Here is a 22,165-nt window from a genome sequence, read left to right as displayed (position 1 = left end):
CATGTCACGTTTATATTTGTATTATTCTTATGCCTAATAGTGATACAGTCAGAAATGAATTGACTAGATTTTTAAATCAAAGATGTGCAGAATGTAATGTACTAAAGAGGAGCCTGAAAAGATTTTCAAATGGAGAAAAATTTTCGCTAAACTCTCGTTAACAACACCTCCTATCATTCGCAGCTCATTATTTGATTCTTGTTCATCATTATCAAAGAAAGCAGCAGTGGAAGTAACAACAAATAGCAGTCTCTTGCCATTGTTTCGCTAATGAGATGATTTTTCTCTTTTTTTATTTTTTTTAAATTGTTTAGCGGCGGTAGAGCGCACAAAAACAAGACATGCCGCGAACGGCCTAAAGCTTTTCTCTCCCCTTGAATTTCGAGTCTCAAATTTCAGTTGTGGCTTAGATTCGGGAATTTTTTTTCCCTTGATTTCAAGTCTCATTTTTCAGGTGTGGCTTAGATTCGAGTAAGTACGGTACTGTACTGCATCACAAGTAAATAAGTATAAGCTTCCAAATTTCGCTGTTACCAATAAATGACCTACATTTTCTACACTAAATAATGTCTGTAAATAAAAAAGACAGGACAAAAGAGAAAGAAACACAAAATAATGATAGCTTACACTCAGAGTGATGACAGTAATATTACAACCTCTCGGTTTACAACGGATCACATTCACAAAAGGCGTTCAAAATTTGCATCATCTAGCGGCAATGCGTGGCAGTGCCTCCTAGCGGCGAGTGCAGGAACTGACAAGACCGACTGCTGCACGACTGACATCACACGTTCAACATTTGCCATCCACTTTTGGGTATTTCCTGACATTTGCAGCCACACGTATCTCGTATTAAACTACTTGTCGCAGGAGCATCTGTGTCGCTTTGGGTGTCTTTCGACATCGATAAGAACCACGCTGTATACAGTAAGACTAAACAACTAGTACAGTAGACAGTTCTTTCTATTGTTAGGTGTGGAATTAACTGTGGTGCATTCAAATATAAGCCATATAAGATAATCACATCATGCCTCACTAATTTGAGAGTTAGCACTGTCTTCCACCAACCCGCTGAACTGTTGTTGTGGTCTTCAGTCCTGAGAGTGGTTTGATGCAGCTCTCCATGCTACTCTATCCTGTGCAAGCTCCTTCATCTCCCAGTACCTACTGCAACCTACATCCTTCTCAATCTGCTTAGTGTATTCGTCTCTTGGTCTCCCTCTACGATTTTTACCCTCCACGCTGCCCTCCAATGCTAAATTTGTGATCCCCTGATGCCTCAGAACATGTCCTACCAACCGATCCCTTCTTCTAGTCTTGTGCCACAAACTTCTCTCCCCAATCCTATTCAATACCTCCTCATTAGTTATGTGCTATACCCATCTAATCTTCAGCATTCTTCTGTAGCACCACATTTCGAAAGCTTCTATTCTCTTCCTTTCCAAACTATTTATCGTCTATGTTTCATTTCCATAACTCAACTGCTCTTCCAAGTCCTTTGCTGTCTCTGACAGAATTACTATGTCATCGGCGAACCTCAAAGTTTTTATTTCTTCTCCATAGATTTTAATACCTACTCCAAATTTTTCTTTTGATTCCTTTATTGCTTGCTCAATATACAGACTGAATAACATCGAGGATAGGCTACAATCCTGTCTCACTCCCTTACCAACCGCTGCTTCCCTTACATGCCCTTCGACTCTTGTAACTGCCATCTGGTTCATGTACAAATTGTAAATAGCCTTTCGCTCCCTGTATTTTACCCCTGCCACCTTCAGAATTTGAAAGAGAGTATTCCAGTCAACATTGTCAAAAGCTTTCTCTAAGTCTACAAATGCTAGAAATGTAGGTTTGCCTTTCCTTAATCTAGCTTCCAAGATATGTCGTAGAGTCAGTATTTCCTCATGTGTTCCAACATTTCTACGGAATCCAAACTGATCTTCCCCGAGGTCGGTTTCTACTAGTTTTTCCATTCGTCTGTAAAGAATTCGTGTTAGTATTTTGCAGCTGTGACTTAGTAAACTGATTGTTCGGTAATTTTCACACCTGCTTTCTTTGGGATTGGAATTATTGTATTCTTCTTGAAGTCTGAGGGTATTTAGCCTGTCTCATACATCTTGCTCACCAGCTGGTAGAGTTTTGTTAGGACTGGCTCTCCCAAGGCCGTCAGTAGTTCCAATGGAATGTTGTCTACTCCGGGGGCCTTGTTTCGACTCAGGTCTTTCAGTGCTCTGTCAGACTCTTCACGCAGTATCGTATCTCCCATTTCGTCTTCATCAACATCCTCTTCCATTTCCATAATATTGCCCTCAAGTACATCGCCCTTGTATAGACCCTCTATATACACCTTCCACCTTTCTGCTTTCCCTTCTTTACTTAGAACTGGGTTTCCATCTGAACTGTTCCAAGGAATTGCAGCCAAAGGGTGAGATATGTGCAACTCACTGTCGCAGTATTTCGGCACGGAGTCTTCTGACCGTCTTCGAGTGCGTATCGGCAAAAAAAGACCGAGCTCCTCTACTTCAGTCACTATTGGCACATGCATGGTGTACCCCACTGACATTGCACACACATCACTCAACTGCACATTCTTGTGCTGCAACTCAGTGTACTACGGCGAGCACCCTCGGTGACGAAACCTCGTCCTGCCGGTATCGGATCGATCATCTTCGCACGGTAGTCACAGAATGACACTGGCTACACGGCGTTCGTAATGACCGAATTGTGAAAGTTTGCCAGACAATAAAGGAAAACTCTTCTATGTACGAATATGAACTATAAGTTCGGTAAGTTAGGTATAGGCATACAGTGCGAGCCACTTTTGTCAGTCCGTTAGGAGGTCATACACGTCGAGAAACCACTGATTTCGAGCTCACCGATCGCGAATTGGAGGTAAAAAGTGATACAGTTGTGTTCCATCTGTATGCAAACAGACCTAAGAGGCCCTCAAATGATGAGCAAGGCAGTGTTCCAGCGAGCAGCAGACTTCCAGACCGAGAAGAGTTCTATATTGGGCAGCCTCAGATGACTAACAGCCTACAGCAAATCCTATGTACGTGAGCACTATATTCAGTTAAGCTTGCACACTAAGAAAGACTTGCAAAGATCGCCCGTACATATCGGGTCGGTGCACAAGTTCATAGACTGGTTTGATGCCGCTCTCCATGCTACTCTATCCTGTGCAAGCTTCTTCATCTCCCAGTACTTACTTCAGCCTACATCCTTCTGAATCTGCTTAGTGTATTCATCTCTTGGTCTCCCTCTAAGATTTTTACTCTCAACGCTGCCCTCCAATGCTAAATTGGTGATCCCTCGATGCCTCAGAACATGTCCTACCAACCAATCCCTTCTTCTAGTCAAGTTGTGCCACAAACTGCTCTTTTCCCCAAATTCTATTCAATACCTCCTCATTAGTTATGTGATCTACCCACCTAGTCTTCAGCATTCTTCTGTAGCACCACATTTCGAAAGCTTCTATTCTCTTCCTTTCCAAACTATTTATCATCCACATTTCACTTCCATACATGGCTACACTCCATACAAATACTTTCAGAAATGACTTCCTGGCACTTAAATCTATACTCGATGTTAACAAATTTCTCTTCTTCAGAAACGCTTTCCTTGCCAATGCCAGTCTACATTTTATATCCTCTCTACTTCGACCATCGTCAGTTATTTTGCTCCCCAAATAGCAAAACTCCTTTACTACTTTAAGTGTCTCATTTCCTAATCCCCTCAGCATCACCCGACTTAATTCGACTACATTCCATTATCCTCGTTTTGCTTTTGTTGATGTTCCTCTTATATCCTCCTTTCAAGACACTGTCCATCCCATTCAGTAACTTAAATAAATGCAACAGACCCACACAACAGAGTCTTTAGCCATCAATAGGACACTGTCCTTCACTATCTACACCAGGCTGCCACGATAGGCTAACTTTTCAATTCCAAGATTATAGAAGTCACGTGGTTTTGAGGCAAATACCTTGTCAAGCCAAGTTTGGAACGCATCTTCATCTGGAAAAGCTGTTCCTTGGAGGTTCTTTCATAGAGACTGGAACAGGGGAAGATCTGAGGGCACAAGATCAGATGAATAAGGTGGGTGCAGAATGACTTTCAAACCCAACTTCTGTACAGTTTTTTTGCTAGTCTAGCAGAGTGCGGGCGCTCATTATTGTAGAGTAGCGCCACTTCACACAGTCTTCCTGGTCACAGCTCTCAGGCTGTGTCTGCAAGACATCTCAGTGTTGACAATATATGTTGGCAGTGACGATTATACATCAGGAAAGAAATTTGTAGTGTATAACACCGTCACTGTTCCACCAAACACGTTACATTATTTTTTGCGGATGTGCGCAGGCCTTTGTGCAGAGAGTTTCTGTTCGATTTGGGCTCGACCATTCCTTTCTTTTCCTTATGATAGCACAAATACCCCACTTCTTAAATCTTCCCCATTGCACACAAATGTCACACGATGGCGGAACGATTACAATTCGTCACATCCGCAATTTCTTGAGTGCACGACATGGATCTTGAGGATTAATATGTTCTATATCAAACCCTGAAGATCTTCCTGACTGTGGAGAGTCACTAATGTCAAAACAATCCTCCTTAAATGAGCAAACCATTTTTTTGTCATCCTCTGCCCAATGGCATTATCCTCATACGCTGCAAAAATATTTCTGGCTGCTGCTGCTCCTCTATAGAACTGAAGCAGAAGATTATGTCGGAAATGTTCCAATTTCGCCACTTGGAACTCCGTAGGAATATCTGAATCTGATGATCCTTTGCTTTGGGTATGAAGTATCATACAATACTATGTTTACCCAAATCTTAGCAAAGCTATAGGCCACGATAACCATTTGTTCTGGTAATTTATTTGAGAAACTAGTAAGCCTTGTTATATCTCTTACACCTTCTGAAGTTATAAACTAGTGTCTGTGCTCTTCTGTACATTCACTGCAAATATGTAAAGAAGCAATAAAAAGCAGACCAGCTAGCCAACCTAGAGTCTCATTTCCTTGTCATCATCACCAGATCTACTTCCTTAGACCAACACCTGAGTCATTCTGTGCCGTTTCACTCCTGTACACAGTTGTTCGTGTACCGAGAAATGGATAACCTAAAATTCCGTGTCATCTCTGATCTGTGTGTGACTTCTAAGTAAGTATGTTGCAACCCACGTCAGTTTACGACAGCATGAAATTTTTGAGTGACACAATTTATAAGTGCCTCAGTCATATTTCCACACAATCATTAATAATGAAGTCCCAAAAATTTGACATGTAGGCCCTTATTTTTGTTTCACAATATGTCACGGAATGACCGGAAGAAGTACAATATTTGGTGATAGTGAACTCTTCAGCTCGGAGGAGGTGAGTACGTCACCAGTGTTCGACAATGTGCTCCCGAGCAAGGCGTGTCATTTGCCCTATATAAGAAACGCCACACTCGCACAGAGTCCTATAAAGACCTGACTCGCACAGCTCTAAGTCAGCATAAACAGATCCCAACTGCAGAGAGAATTTTGACAGAGGACAAAACTTCAGTTTTATCCTATGTTTTCCTAACACTCTGTCCATTTTTGTGGAAACGTTTCCAATCTTTTATAGCAGGAACTCCACAGACAGTTGTATCTTCAACCAATTTTCTTAAGCACTCCTGGTTTCAAGGCTTCTAGGCACAACATCACGTGCATATCTGAACAGTGAGAAATAATCATCAGTGAGAGCTTCAACCCCATTACATCAAATTAATGCCAGAGCCATAAGCACTTAATTATGAGAACAGATAAAAACACAAGTGTACTTGAAAAAATAAACAATGTGGCAGAGAATACAGAAATGTCAACCATCATGATTAAAACCATAATATCTATAGGATGGATAGTCAACAAATAAAAAACTTAAGCAACGGAAAACATTTAGTGTCACGTAACGAGGATGCGCCTATAACCAGAAAGCGAAAGTGAGACACTCGACCCAAAAGCGCGATACTGTCGAGGCAAGAAGCAGACGGCGTACCGGCAAGCCATCACAACACGGGCCACCGAGGTGGGACATAGCAAACGCCAGCCGCATTGCAAAGGGGAAGCGAGGCATGGCGGGCCACATCAAACCAGTAGCAAGACCGATGGCTCAAATATCATTTGTAAACTAACTACCCTATCCATTCCCAAAAGCCCATACATCATTTCTTTGGATATTAAAAGTACATATACACTACTAGCCATTAAAATTGCTACACCACGAAGATGACGCGCTACAGATGAGAAATTTAACCAACAGGAAGAAGGTGCTGTGATATGCAAATGATTAGCTTTACAGAGCATTCACACAATGTTGACGCCGGTGGTGACATGAGGAAAGTTTCCAACCGATTTCTCATACACAAACAGCAGTTGACCGGCATTGTCTGGTGAGACGTTGTGATGCCTCGTGTAAGGAGGAGAAATGTTTACCATCACGTTTCCGACTTTGATAAAGGTCAGATTGTAGCCTATCACAATTGCAGTTTATAGTATTGCAACACTGCTGCTCGCATTGGTCGAGATCCGATGAGTGTTAGCAGAATATGGAATCGGTGGGTTCAGGAGGGTAATACGGAACGCCGTGCTGGATCCCAACGGCCTCGTATCACTAGCAGTCGAGATGACAGGCATCTTATCCGCATGGATGTAACGGATCGTGCAGCCACGTCTCGATCCCTGCGTCAACAGATGGGGACATTTGCAAGACGACAACCATCTGCATGAACAGTTCGACGACGTTTGCAGCAGCGTGGACTATCAGCTCGGAGACCATGGCTGTGGTTACCCTTGACTCTGCATCAGAGACAAGAGCGCTGATGGTGTACTCGACGACGAACGTGGGTGCACGAATGGCAAGATGTCATTTTTTCGGATGCATCCAGCTTCTGTTTACAGCATTATGATCGTCGCATCAGTGTTTGGTGACATCACGGTGAATGCACATTGGAAGCGTGTATTCGTCATCGCCATACTGGCGTATCACCCAGCATGATGGTATGGGGTGCCATCAGTTACACATCTCAGTCACCTCTTGTTCGCATTGACAGCACTTTGAACAGTGGACGTTACATTTCAGATGTGTTTCGACCTGTGCCTCTACCCTTCGTTCGATGCCTGAAAAACCCTACATTTCAGCAGGATGATAATGCACGACCACATGTTGCAGGTCCTGTACGGGCCATTTTGTACAAAGAAAGTATGCGACTGCTGCCCTGGCCAGCACATTCCCCAGATGTCTCACCAACTGAAAACGTCTGGTCAATGGTGGCCGAGCCACTGGCTCGTCACAATACGCCAGTCACTACTCTTGATGAAATGTGGTATCGTGTTGAAGCTGCGCCATCCCAGCTCAATGCCCAGGCGTATCAAGGTCGTCATTACGGCCAGAGGTGATTGTTCCCGGTACTGATTTCTCAGGATCTATGCATCCAAACTGAGTGAAAATGTAATCACATGTCAGTTCTAGTATAATATATCTGTCCAATGAATACCCGTTTATCATCTGCATTTCTTCTTGGTGTAGCAATTTTAATGGCCAGAAGTGTACTAACATCCCTGTCAAAGAGGTTCAGCACATTATTGCTCACAATTTGCATACATATAGTGGTTGACATACGGATGAGGTGACACAATTCGCAGTGTGGTCACCAGCATGGTGAAACACGCTAGCTGCTTTCTGTCATTCTTTCACATCTCCACCAAGACATGTGTCAGCAGTGAAGGGTCACACAATGCCCTGGCACAAGTTCTAAATCAAATACAACACTCCAAAGTGACCACTGTTCTCTTTGAACTACTAAACATAAAATCTCGAATTATCTCAGTTTCTATTACTTTGCCAGAAACTTAAAATCCCATGTATACTACCGCAACTTAAGAACAGATCTTCGGGAAATAAATAAAACCTCACTTGTATCTGTTTCAGCACTGATAGGTAAGTGTTCAGCCACTAGAAATCATCTGTCATGCATTTGTAGTCTGGCTACCGTGTTTTAGTTGAGCTGGCTGCCGCGAGCTATTGCCCTTACCATGTATAGCTTCGGATGCTTGACAATAAAATGTCCACTTTTAACCTCTGTCATGTACAGGGTGAGTCAAAAGGGACTTTACAACTTTAAAATGATATAGAAATTTACTGAGATAACTTACAGAATTGGTAGATGTGTCATTTTGTAGCAGACAACCTTAAGTTTCACATAAAAGTGTCACGTGTCATTTTGGTTCGACGTCACTACCATTTGTGATAAAACAAACATCCCACCAGTAATCAATTTCCTACCCCGCTAGTTGCATAAAATCGGGCATAACTTGTGCGACGGCAGCATAGATTCAACTCTTCAGGTCGACTAAACTGTTTGACAGGAGAGGAACACACACATAGTTTTTAATGAAACCTCAGAGAAAGAAATTCAGTGGTGTCAAGTCTGGAGTGCCAGGTGGCTGTGCGATTGGTCCTCCACGGCCAATCCACCGACCAGGGAACGAGGTGGTGCACCGTCTTGCTGGTAGTAAACCATCACAACTTGGCCATTTTCTTTGATCTGTGGAATTAAAAAGTTTTTGTGCATATCCAGATATACAACACCAGTGATAGTTTTCTCCACGAAGAAGAAAGGGTGACCTGGAAATTTTTCGTGTCGTAGTGAACAACCTGTCACAGCGAAGTTTGTATACCGAGACTAAATTGTAAGCCTACCTGGAGGTTATTCAGCGCATTCGGTGTAAAATTTATGCCAAACAGTTGTTGCAGAATTTGTCTAATGAAACCAAAACACACAGCGAGCACACTCCACACACCAGTGAAAGTAGCCATTTTAACTGTGCACTACGCTGGCGCTCCTGGTGGAAAAATGGGCTACTAATGCATTATGTGAATCAAACTTGGGGTTGTTTGCTACAAAATGACATATCTACCAATTCTGTAAGTTGTCTCAATAAATTTCTATATCAATCCAAAGTTGTACGTTCCCTTTTGACTCACCCTGTATTGTTTTTCAGACAGAGCTTCCGGAAGAAGGTGGTTACAGTGGTCCTGAGTTCCACATTGAATTTAGCAGCCCAGGAAGTGAAACAGAATGTGATGTTACTTCATTAGAGACTGAAAGTGACAACAGTTTGTCAGCTGACAGACAAATGTTCACCAATGTTACGAGATAAATACGTCCACAATTGTTCACACAACCCCTCCGAGATGTCTGTTTACAGGAGAGCATCGTGACATATAATACAGGGTGATTCAAAAAGAATACCACAACTTTAGGAATTTAAAACTCTGCAACGACAAAAGGCAGAGCTAAGCACTATCTGTCGGCGAATTAAGGGAGCTATAAAGTTTCATTTAGTTGTACATTTGTTCGCTTGAGGCGCTGTTGACTAGGCGTCAGCGTCAGTTGATGCTAAGATGGCGACCGCTCAACAGAAAGCTTTTTGTGTTATTGAGTACGGCAGAAGTGAATCGACGACAGTTGTTCAGCGTGCATTTCGAACGAAGTATGGTGTTAAACCTCCTGATAGGTGGTGTATTAAACGTTGGTATAAACAGTTTACAGAGAATGGGTGTTTGTGCAAAGGGAAAAGTTCTGGACGGCCGAGAACGAGTGATGAAAATGTAGCATGCATCCAGCAAGCATTTGTTCGCAGCCCAGGAAAATCGACTCGCAGAGCTAGCAGAGAGCTGCAAATTCTGCAATCAACTGTACGGAGAGTCCTACGAAAAAGGTTAGTTATGAAACCTTACCGTCTGAAATTGGTTCAAGCACTGTCTGCAGCTGATAAGATTAAAAGAATCGATTTCTGTGATTTTATCCTTGCTCAAATGGAAACAGATGAATCTTTCATTTCAAAGATTGTGTTTAGTGATGAAGCAACTTTCCACACTAACGGGAAAGTCAACCGTCACAATGTCTGTATATGGGGCACTGAGAATCCGCGGGAAACAACTCAGTATGAATGTGACTCGCCTAAGGTGAACGTTTTCTGTGCCATTTCAGCCAATAAAGTTTTTGGTCCCTTTTTCTTCGAAGGTGCTACTGTAACTGGACTACAGTATCTGGAGATGTTAGAGAATTGGCTGTTCCCTCAGCTCGAACAAGAAGCACAACAATTCATATTTCAGCAGGATGGGGTGCCACCACATTGGCACTTATCTGTCCGTAACTACCTGAACGTCAACTACCCGAGGCGATGGATCGGCCGCCAGGCAGCCCGTGACAGAGCACTTCATCACTGGCCTCCAAGAAGCCCTGATCTTACCCCCTGCGATTTGTTCTTATGGAGGTATGTTAAGGATATGGTGTTTCGGCCACCTCTCCCAGCCACCATTGATGATTTGAAACGAGAAATAACTGCAGCTATCCAAACTGTTACACCTGATATGCTACAGAGAGTGTGGAACGAGTTGGAGTATCGGGTTGATATCGCTCGAGTGTCTGGAGGGGGCCATATTGAACATCTTTGAACTTGTTTTTGAGTGGAAAAAAAACCTTTTTAAATACTCTTTGTAATGACGTATAACAGAAGGTTATATTATGTTTCTTTTATTAAATACACATTTTTAAAGTTGTGGTATTCTTTTTGAATCACCCTGTATAGTTCAACTCCACACAGAAACTTAAAAAATACTAAGTTTTAGAATATTTTCGTCAAAGTCCAATGCACAAGTATACTCAGGATTTTAAACTCATTATTTTGAGTTTCAAAAGCTATCCTTATATGTCTATATGTAATGTCATTCATTATGGCATTATAGGAAATTTTTCATTAATTTGAAGAAACAGAGAGATTAGGGAATGAATAAAATTTTGTCTGATGAACTTAGTTCTACACTGAAGTTTGTATATACGATGAATTTCTCGTCTATTCTTCATCCAACTATAAAGATTTTGTTCCAAGTTTGCCAATGGCAAAAAATGAGGGAGGAGGTGGAGGGGGAGAAAGGAAAAAGTTCCCAAACTTACCTCACTTTCGTCATCAAACTCTCTCGGCCTCTTCCTGACGTTTTCCAACATGAGCTTTTCATCTTCAGAGTAATCATCTTCAGAGTCAGATGGCTCATACTCCTGCAACTCCACATCCAGATCTGCATCCAATTTCTTTCCTCTGTGGAATAAAGTAGGGTATACAGAATATTTAAAAAATGGTGGACACTTTAGAAATAAATTGGCACAATACTGTTATATTCACAACATCTACATCTAAATGCAATATCAGCACATTGTACAGCAGAGGGTACTCATATTAGTACTGTAGTCTCCCTGCACCCCAGTCACTCGAGCAACAGATGATACGCAGAATTTCTAGTCAATGATTTTAAATGTATTCACCCAACAAATGTAGACATTTATAGCAGACTGACAATATGGACTAGCAAATGAAATTTGTGGACACGTTGAAGATTTCTCGGCAGGGAGAGGACAGCACATTATCTTAGATGGAGGAATCATCAACAGATGTAGAAGTAACTTCAGGTGTTCTCCAGGGAAATGTGCTGAGACACATGCTCTTTGTGTTGTACATTAAGGAGCTCCTTACAACTACTGCAGGCCAGCTGAGAAGCCCAGCATAGCCCAGGTATTTATTTATAGCTACGCGGCATTTATTTTTTACTTATAAGCTTCTTTGTATACAACACCTGAAATATGAACAAAGATCTTGTTTGCTTCACTAACAGTGTGCCACATAGAGCTGGCTGTGCGAAAAATGATTGACAGTAAGATCCATGCACACAATGCAGTGTCTGGCCATGAGCTTTGTTTCTGGCCACAGCATAATATAAGCTAACTGGAAACTGCATACATTTAATGTGAAATGGTAAAGTGTTAGTAATAAGTGAAATTCGAGTATGAAAACTTGCCCGCATTTGCCACTTCCCATTAAAATTTCAGTTTCCATTATGTTGCTTTGGAGGGATGTAACTTTAAGCCTCTTTGAGTTACGGGTTCGGAGGAGTGAGATAATGCACGACACTCTCAACCAAAGTTATGTCGCTTTCAGAAGTACTTTCCAAAGAGCAAACTACACCCTGATGTTCTCAAACAGTAGTAAGTCTCACCTCACAATTGGATTTTAGAGACCATGTAGTCATCAGTCTCTTAGCCAATCTGGTGTAATCAAAACGACTTGTTTTCTAGGAATTTTTGTTCACAAAATGACATGGAAGAAATTTGTGCTCAGATCAAAAGTCTCCATAAAATTGCTTCAAAAATAGGATGACAAATATCCTTTGAGAAAACTGAAATCATGCCCATAAAACCTCTTTGCACAGATAAAATCTTCATAAAAGATCAAGCAATTAACATAGTTCTACAATTTAAATATCTTGGAGAAAGACTGAACAAAGAATTATCAGAATATGCATCAATAAAAAATACCAGGTTGATGGAGTCTGGAGCACCTTCCCTAATAAAACCGTCTATCGTGAGATTGACCCAATCACCAGCACAATGAAAAAGAGAAAAATCTCATATTTCTTATGTCTTACGAGTGCCTGACAACAGGATTTCAAAACAACTAGTGATGAGAAGTCTCAAAAAGAAGACAGAAGGACAGTCAAAGAAATTCAGCAAGATCATGAAGCAGTCGGATTCAGAGTTACTGATGCAGAGAATAAAATCAAAACTAACACTCTCCTTACGAATCATAAATTTTCAGCAGAAATGATGCACACAAGACCAGTGCAGATTTGAGATGAGTTAAGAAAATTGTGTTCGGAATGAAAGAAAAAGTACTGGGCTGAGTGACAGAAGCAAGTAGTCCAATCTTCAAAGAGAAAGTGAACATGGAATGACTCAAGTGGTCCAGTGTGACCAATCAAGTTAATAATAATAATAATAATAATAATAATAATAATAATAAAACAAAACAAAAATGTAATGAGTTGGATCCAAATCACAAAGCAAGTTTAATAAATCTGTTTTTCCTAAAAGAGAATATAAATAAAACCTACTGAAAGAAATGAGGCAATGTAAGTAATTAAGTACATAGTACACATAACAAAATTGGTAAATCTGTACATCCCAGCCAAGTAAATTCAATGTTAGTTTATATTCATAAAGATAAGATTGCGGCACTGAATTCTGTCACTGGCATAAACTGCCAAAACTACATATGCTGCTGAGTTAAAAAACCTAACAGTGCCACGTATTGGTTCTTTGGTGTATCACGAAAATAACAGTGCCATCTATTGGTTCTTTGGTGTAAACACCATGATGATTAAAAATTCAAATGACTAAACTCAGGTGGCAGTTTTGGATAAATGTTTAAATTACAATAACTTTTCTTTGGTGGTCCAGTTTTGATTACATAAAGGTTATATTTTGGCCCACATTAGCTGTGGAAACCCATGAAAATAAACCTAGCGGTTTTGGAGATGTGCGTGTTCAGACAGGCAAACATAATGGTTTTACATTTTTATTATTAATACAGATAAATATTGTGCAGTTTCTTTTTATGAAACCTAACTGCCTGGAAAAAGCTACACAAACATTCAATCTGATTCTGGTAAGATTTCAATGTTGTGCAAAGATGGCAATTTCCTTTAACTGTTCAAAATGGCATAATTTTGCACTTCACAATACGTAGTATCCTATGATGACAATATGAATGAGCCACAATTCAAGACTGTCAACTCATTCACATATCTGGGTGTATTAATCTGTGACGATATATGATAGAATATGCACATATGTTCACTCATAAGCAATGCAGATTGCAGACTACAACTCGTTGGTAGGATATTGGAAAAATGCTGTGTCTACATAGGAGAGCATTTACAAAGTGCTTGTGTGACCCATCTTAGAATATTGTTCAAGTGTATGGTACCTGTACGAAACAGGACTAACAGGGGATATCAAATGCATACAGCAAAGGGCGGCATGAATGGTCACAGGTTTCTTTGACCTTTGGGAGAGTGTCAAAGAGATACTAAAGAAACTGAACTGGCAGACACTTCGAGATAAGATACAAACTATCCCTAGGAAGCCTACTTACAAAGATAGAGTTGATAAAAAGTCTCCATTCACAGTACTGTAAATAACGCAGTAAATTGGATCTGAAGTCGACAAATTTATGAAAGGTGTGTGTGTGTGTGTGTGTGTGTGTGTGTGTGTGTGTGTGTGTGTAAAAGTGAAAACTGTTGGGGTGAATATTTATGATCTGGTGACTTAACAGCACAAAAATTATGAACTCACACATCTCAACAACTCAAAATGATGGATAGCTGGAGCACTTCAACAATCTACTAGAAAGTGAAATGGAAAACACTGAGAATGCAGATACAAATTTGAAAATAATAATAATAATAATAATAATAACAAAAAACACATATGTTGTAGTGGTTTCTGGGGTTTATGACATTTCTGGTTTTGTTGCATGCGAGGGTGTTCATGTATCACCTTCCTTGAGGAAATTGCACAAACAATTTGTTTTATAAAATAAAGCGAAAAATATGTAATGAAAACCAAGTACCTTCCAGATAATTACTAATAACATCACCTCAGTATTTCACAGTTTCAGGCATAATCACTGAAGTGTTCTGTTTTCAAACACAAAGTAAATAGCTCAAACTGGTTGAGTCACTAGTTGACAAATAATGCAATGTCGGGAATAACAATACCCTGCCTTCAGATACAAATACTAAGTTTCAGAAGCACAAAATCAAAATCTTTGTGTGATGCTCTTATGAACTGCATAAACTAATAATCACTGTTGTCATTTCACAGTACTGTACTTTTGTTGTTTGGATACTGTATTATCTATAGTTACCCCTGTTTCTGTTTTCTGTCACCTCAACTACAAACGCAGCACAAACTGACGAACAACACAGATGGCAGTCGACTGGTCAAACAATGAGGCAGTTTGTGAACACGATAGCATGCACACACAAGCTACCAGGTGTACCGATATGAAATGAGCGTTTTTTTGTGAAAATGAAACACTAATTTTGAATTGAAAAGTAAAAACATTTTATTCAAAGTACTGACAATTGCTTTCTATACATTTTGACCACATTTCCGGCAATTTGTGGACACCACGCCCCTAGAAATGTTCGTCTTTTGAAGCAAACCAATCAGACACCCAATTTTTTACTTCTTCGTAGGAATCAGAGTGTTCCTCAGCCAATGCATGCCCCATTGATGAAAACAAATGATAGTCGGAAGGGGGCCAGATCTGGTGAATATGGCGGGTGGGGTAGCAGCTCCCAGCCAAGTGTTCTGATTGTATCCTGAAACAGTTTTGCTTTGTGTGCAGGTGCATTGTCATGAAAAAAAAATTACTTTGCCATGTCTTCTGGTCCATTCTGGTCTTTTTTCAATCAATGCATAGTTCAAATTGATCATTTGTTGTCTGTAGCGATTAGTATTCACAATTTCATCGGGTTTTAGAAGCTCATGATACACCACAACTTTCTGACCCCACCAAACACAGAGCATTGTCTTCTTGCTGAATCGATCTGGTTTTGCAGTCGATGTTGCTTGTTGTCCCGGATTAACCCATGATTCTGCCTGTTTAGGATTCTTAAAATAAATCCATTTTTCATCACCAGTAACAATTTGATGCAAAATTGATTTTCTTTCATGTCTTTGAAGCAAAATTTGCCAATGGTTTTTCAGTTTTCCATCTGTCTTTCATTCAATTCACGTGGCACCCATTTTTCACACTTTTGGACCGTTCCCATAGCTTTCAAATGGTCAGAAATTGTTTGTTGTGCAACATTTATAGCATTGCTGACATTTGCTTATCACTCAAAGTACCATCTTCATCCAATATTGCTTGCAACTCGGCGTCTTCGAGCTTTTTTGGTGGTCTTCCACGTTCTTCATTTCTTACATCAAAATCGTTATTTCCGAACCGTTGAAACCGTCTTTTGCATGTTGCTTCTGATAGAACATGATCACCATATGCCTCGACAAGCATTCGATTGGACTCTGCAGCACTTTTTTTCAAATGAAAACAAAAAATTAATGCTTTCTGCATATTATCACTTTCTGGTACAAAATTTGACATTGTTAAAACATTGTTTGTTCCACGACTTGATGTATACTAAATATCTTTGACAGATGTCATACCAACTGAAAAAAAAAAAATTAAGGCTCATTCACAACAAATGTTCCCTATCAACACATTTCTATCTTAATGCTCATTTCATACCGGTACACCTGGTATGTTCTATCCAATAATTTTTGTGTGTGTGCTTTTGTTCCCGTGGGTATGCGTTTGGGCACAGGGGAACAGGCATCGTGTGGACGTACCCTTAGAGAAGACGATTAAGCCCTGTCCACTAGATGATAAAGTGGGAACAGTGGTGGAAAGAGAACATGGTGACTGTGGTCTGTAGCTCATCTGGTCTTTGTAGCAACTGCTGAAAATGAGTTGCAGGAATTAGTGGAGGTAAATGAAGCCAAAGGAAAAAGCTGCAGACTGAAAGTCACTACAAAGAAAACAAAATTGATTACAAGGAAATAAAGGGAAAGATAATGGTAAATGAAGAAACATTCGGCAGGTTTTCGTGTGCTCGTGCTTCATACCTTTAAGCAGTGCTAAATAATATGCTCTTGTGTTTCATTTTCTGAAGTGCTTTCAATCAAAATTTCACAATTTATCCCCATCATTAATTGACCTACTGTGCATTTTGTACTTTTATGCATTGCCACATAATTTGTTGATGTGTTTTCACTTTTTACGTAGTGTTTTTATTTCAAAATTTCTTTTCGTTTATTTACTTACTATGCATGTTGCACTCACAATGTAGAAAATGTATTTTGTTGTTCCCCTTACAATCACATACTGACCGAGGTGGCTACTCCAGTTTTAATGTGCTGAGCTTGCATTCGAATGGACGCGGGTTCGTTCCCTGTCTGGCCACACAAACTGGGACAGTTTCTTCAATTAGGCCATGGCCGATTTCCTGCCCTATCCACATCTTATCCTATTCTATTCTGATGTATAATATTTCCATCTGTTTATGACATTAAATACTATTGTAGCAAATGGTCTATTGACAAATAAATAAATGTGCAATTAAGTAACTAGGATGTAGAACAGAAAGCCACTGCAAGTGCAGCACAGCAATTAATAGCAGGGTAGTATTGGTGAAAGGGGCATTTTGTAATAAAATGAGAGGTGTGTGTGGTAATGCAAGCAAAGATTGGAGGAAAAGAATGTGATTGGTGCTGAAACACGGACAGTGAGGGAGGAAGATAGAACAAGGGATTTGGAGATGCGAACGTAGTGAGGGCGGAAAGAATAAGTTTGATGGATAGGGTAAAAGTGAGGGGGTACTGAGAAGAGTGGAAGAGCAAACAATTGCTGAATTTAATGGAAAAAAGGAAAAGAAATTAGATAGGACATATATTAAGGAAGTAGGAGGGGCTCAGAAGAGTAGGTGCTAAAGAAGAGATAAAAGAGAGGTTACTGCACAATTGAGAAGGAAGTGATGGACCATGAAAGGAGCTGCTAACACAGCACAAAACTGCTGATGAATACGAGACTACAGCATTTTTTTTTATAAACAGTGTTCCACAGCTCCAATATATGTGAAAAACGTAAATTTTTATTTGTGGGACATCCACAACTGTTCTGCAATATTTTCATGGTAAATAAATCCACCACAGTTCTAAAATATTTTTACTGATAAAAGTGTGCACGACAGAAGTAGTTTTTTTTATCTATATCGCTTATAATTCCTCCAACAACTGACTAACAATGTCACCAAACTTAGGAGTGTTAAAACTGACACATTGCTGTAAGCATATTTTGTACCGTGCTGAAGAAAACTGTTACGTAGTTGACGAGGCGCACTCTAGGAGACACTAATGTGTATCAGTAAGAAAAGAAAAAGGCAACAATGCAACCAATGACAAAACATTGTACAGTTGGTGATGTAAGGAGGATATGTTAGGTATAGAAGAATTCTACCAGAACTGACCTCGAAGACAATTTCGTTAGCTTTTGGGCCGTCTGAGAGACCACTCGTGTGAGTTAAGGGTTAAAAACAACTCACAAGGAAACATCACCACCTTGATCTTATATTTCAAGAAGAAAAAAGTGCAGCAGCAGGACATCAGCTGCAGAAACTGATCCCGTGTGAAAATTTGGGCCACAATTCTGATGCCCCCAGCTCGTGGTCTCGCGGTCGCGTTCTCACTTCCCGAACGCGGGGTCGATTCCCGGTGGGGTCAGGGATTTTCACCTGCCTCGAGATGACTGGGTGTTTGTGTTGTCCTCAACATTTCATCATCATTCGTGTACGTGGTGAGATTGGATTGAGCAAAGTTTGGGAATTTGTACGGGTGCTGATAACTGTGTGGTTGAGTGCTCCACAAACCAAACATCACCATCATCATCGTATTTCTGATAGTACGGAGTCGTAACTCTCTCAATGTACAGCTTTTATACATATGTGTGCACAAGCTGGCACTCGCTCCGCCCAATTGCAGCCACTTAATGTCAGAGCACGAAGTACTGTACACTGAAGTACTAGGTTTGCGAAATACTGTTTCGACATACTAACATGCTTTGCTCACTGTGTTAAGTTGCACAGCTTCTAACCTGCAGCTGATGTCAAAGATCTTTTGGCTTTGAACATTTTTATCTTGCAATACTTAAAAATACATTATAAATGAATGAAACAAATGTGTCTGTCATTAAAGAAGTATCTGTTATTTTCTTTGGACTTCAAAGCTTGCAATGTTAAAGTGAGCACATCTGCAGGAGATGGGCTGTTCTTCGACATGATTGGCACAATTAAACTGTAAATCAAAAATCGTTAATTAGATTACGAAAAGGAAAGTTGCTATTCACTATACAGCGGAGATGCTGAGTTGCAGATAGGCACAACAAAAGGACTGTCACAAATAAAGCTTTCGGCCATTAAGGCCTTCACCAACAATAGGCCACACACACACACACACACACACACACACACACACACACACAAACGCAACTCACGCACATGACTTCAGTCTCAGGCAACTGAAACCACACTGCGAGCAGCAGCACCAATGCATGATGGGAGTGACGACTGGGTGGGGCTAAAGAGGAGGCTGGGGAGAGGAAGGGAAGGGACAGTAGTATGATGGGGGTGGTGGACAGTGAAAGGACAGTGACAGGTTAGACAGAGGGCAGGGGAGAGGGGGGGTGGAGGGGATGGTGGAAGTAGCAGAAAAAGAGAGTTGTTGTTGTTGGGATGTTTAAGGGGGACTAAACAGCTAAGGTCATCAGTCCCCCATTCCAAAAACAGGCGAAACAAAATTTACGGAACAAGTAAAACCCCAAGGGGGGAGGAGACGCCCCTCCCCCCAGTTACTGAAAGAACACCAATGTGGCAGCGAACACTAGAGACAAGAAGAGTACAGACGAACACTGGACAGAAAGAAACGGAAGAAAAGAAGAGTGCTGGAGACTGGTTGACTGACCATGGGAACAAAAATTGGGAAAGAATCAACCATCCGAATACACTCATTAAAATCTGCAACCAATGAGACACTCGAGGACAAGATGCTCAGAAAGGGAAAGGGACAGGTCCCCCCTAAATGGAACCATAAAAAGGACTACCACGGATAAAATTTAAAACGTCGTCAGCCATGGAGGCATCGTCCCATAAAACCAAAGGCAACGTGCCCGGGAGATTAAAAGTCTGCCGGAGGGTGCGCAGGCGGGGACACTCCAACAAAATGTGGGCGACCGTCAACCGGGACCCACACTGACACAGGGGGGGATCCTCCTGACGCAAAAGATGTCCGTGCGTCAGGTAGGTATGGCCGATGCGGAGCCGACACAGGATGACAGAGTCCCTGCGAGAAGCCCGCAGGGAGGACCGCCACACATCGGTCGTCTCCTTAACAGCCCGCAGTTTATTCGGAAAAGTCAGGCTTCGCCACTCGTCACGCCATATCTGAAGCACCTTACGGCGCAATGCCAGCTGCAAATCACGAGCCGGGAGGCCGATCGCCAAAGTGGGGGCGTCGACCGCCCCTTTGGCCAGCCTGTAGACACGTCCATTCCCCGGGATGCCAACGTGACCTGGCGTCCAAACAAAGACCACCGAACGACCAGAGCGGGTAATGGCAAAAACAGACTCCTGAATAAAGGATACCAGAGGAGAAGAGGTATAGCAGCGGTCAATAGCCTGGAGGCTGCTCAGGGACTCACTGCAGATGACGATGGACGTACCTGAGCAGTAACGCATATGCTCAAGAGTGCGCAATATGGCCACCAGCTCTGCAGTAAAAATACTGCAGCCAGCCGGCAAGGAGCGCTGTTCAACATGGGCAGCGTGAGCAAAAGCGTAGGCAGGACGACCATCCACCAGGGAACCATCAGTGTAGACAGGCTCACAGCCTGAAAATGAGGCAACAAGCGCAAGAAAACGGTGACGGAGGGCCACATGCGGAACCGAGTCCTTGGGTTCCCGTGCCAAGTCCAGGCGGACGGACAGACGGGTCATACACCAGGGAGGCGTGGGTGCACAGGCCCGGAAGGGCGGCAGAAGAGGAAACGACCCCAGTTACGACAGCAGGGACTGGATGCGGACAGCAATGGAAAGCCCAGACCTAGGTCACCGGTCGGGCAGAGGGAGAACCCTGGCAGGGAAAAGCAGGCGATGATTGGGATGGCCCGGTGAGCAATGCACGTGGACAGCATAGTCGGCGAGCAGTCGGTGGCGGCGAATCCGCAGCGGGGGAACCCCGGCCTCCACCAGCAGACTATCCACGGGGCTCGTACGGAAAGCGCCAGTTGCAAGCCGAACCCCACAGTGGTGTATGGGGTCCAACAACGTCAACACTGAGGGCGATGCAGACCCATAGGCCAGTCTCCCATAATCAAGCCTGGACTGCACAAGGGCTCTGTACAATCGCAACAGCGTGCTGCGATCTGCACCCCAAGACGCATGGCTCAGGCAGCGGAGGGCGTTGAGGTGCCGCCAGCACTTTTGCTTCAGCTGAGTAATATGAGGAACCCATGTGAGCCGGGCATCAAAGACGAGTCCTAAGAAGCGGCTAGCGTCCACCACTTCAAGTAGGTGACCGTCGAGGAAAAGTTCCGGATGAGGGTGGACCGTCCGACGCCTGCAGAAGTGCATAACTCGACTCTTGGCCGCAGAGAACTGAAATCCATGAGTCAGAGCCCATGATGCCGCCTTGTGAACGGCTGCTTGCAGCCTGTGTTCAGCGACTCCTGTAGTCGTTGAGCTGAATGAGATGCAGAAGTCGTCGGCATACAAAGAAGGAGACACCGACGACCCCACGACTGCAGCCAGACCATTAATGGCCACTAGAAATAAGGAAACGCTCAACACCGAGCCCTGCGGGACCCCATTTTCCTGTATATAAGATGAACTAGAGGCGGCACTGACTTGCACCCGGAAAGAGCGGCGCAATAAAAAGTTTTGAAGAAAAGCTGGGAGCTGACCACGAAGACCCTACTCGCGCAACGTAGCAAGGATGTGATGCCTCCATGTTGTATCATATGCCTTCCGCAGATCAAAAAATACAGCAACGAGATGCTGACGGCGGGAAAAGGCCGTACGGATAGCAGATTCCAGGTGCACCAAATTGTCCGCAGCAGACCGGCCCTGACAGAAGCCACCCTGGGATGGAGCGAGGAGACCGCGCGACTCAAGGACCCAACACAAACGCCGCCCCACCATACGTTCGAGCAATTTGCACAAAACGTTGGTGAGGGTAATGGGACGATAGCTGTCCACCGCCAGAGGGTCCGCACCGGGCTTCAAGATGGGGACGATAACACCCTCTCGCCACTGCGACGGGAACACGCCCTCGCTCCAAATGCGGTTAAAGATGGTGAGGATGTGTCTCTGGCAGTCCCCGGAGAGATGCTTGAGCATCTGCGCATGGATGCAGTCCGGTTCTGGAGCTGAATCAGGGCAATCGGCAAGGGCACCGAGGAATTCCCTCTCGCTGAAAGGAGCATTGTATTTTTCAGAACTACGTGTGTGGAATGATAACGGCGTCCGCTCGGCGCGCTCCTTTAGAGAGCGAAAGGCAGGAGGGTAAGTTGCAGTCGCAGAGCTCGTAGCAAAGTGCGTGGCAAGGTGGTCAGCAATGGTGGCAGCATCCGTGCAGACAGTGCCGTCCAGGGAGATTCCAGGGACACCCATAAGGGTCTGGTATCCAT

The 22,165-nt window shown here is 42.6% G+C and overlaps 1 protein-coding gene across 1 annotated transcript in view; it reads right to left on the bottom strand.

Annotated features, from left to right (window-relative positions):
• LOC126294980 (something about silencing protein 10) overlaps positions 1–22,165 on the bottom strand; it is a 177,341-nt gene that overhangs the window by 136,244 nt on the left and 18,932 nt on the right. Inside the window, exon 2 of the mRNA XM_049987214.1 lies at positions 10,987–11,128. Coding sequence (XP_049843171.1) covers positions 10,987–11,128 — 142 coding nt within the window. The remainder of the gene's footprint in view (positions 1–10,986; positions 11,129–22,165) is intronic.

The sequence above is a fragment of the Schistocerca gregaria genome, chromosome 11 (assembly GCF_023897955.1).
Source record: "Schistocerca gregaria isolate iqSchGreg1 chromosome 11, iqSchGreg1.2, whole genome shotgun sequence".
Classification (NCBI taxonomy): Eukaryota; Metazoa; Arthropoda; class Insecta; order Orthoptera; family Acrididae; genus Schistocerca; species Schistocerca gregaria.
The sequence above is the reverse complement of the archived record's forward strand: the minus strand, read 5'-3'. Positions and strand labels throughout refer to the sequence as shown.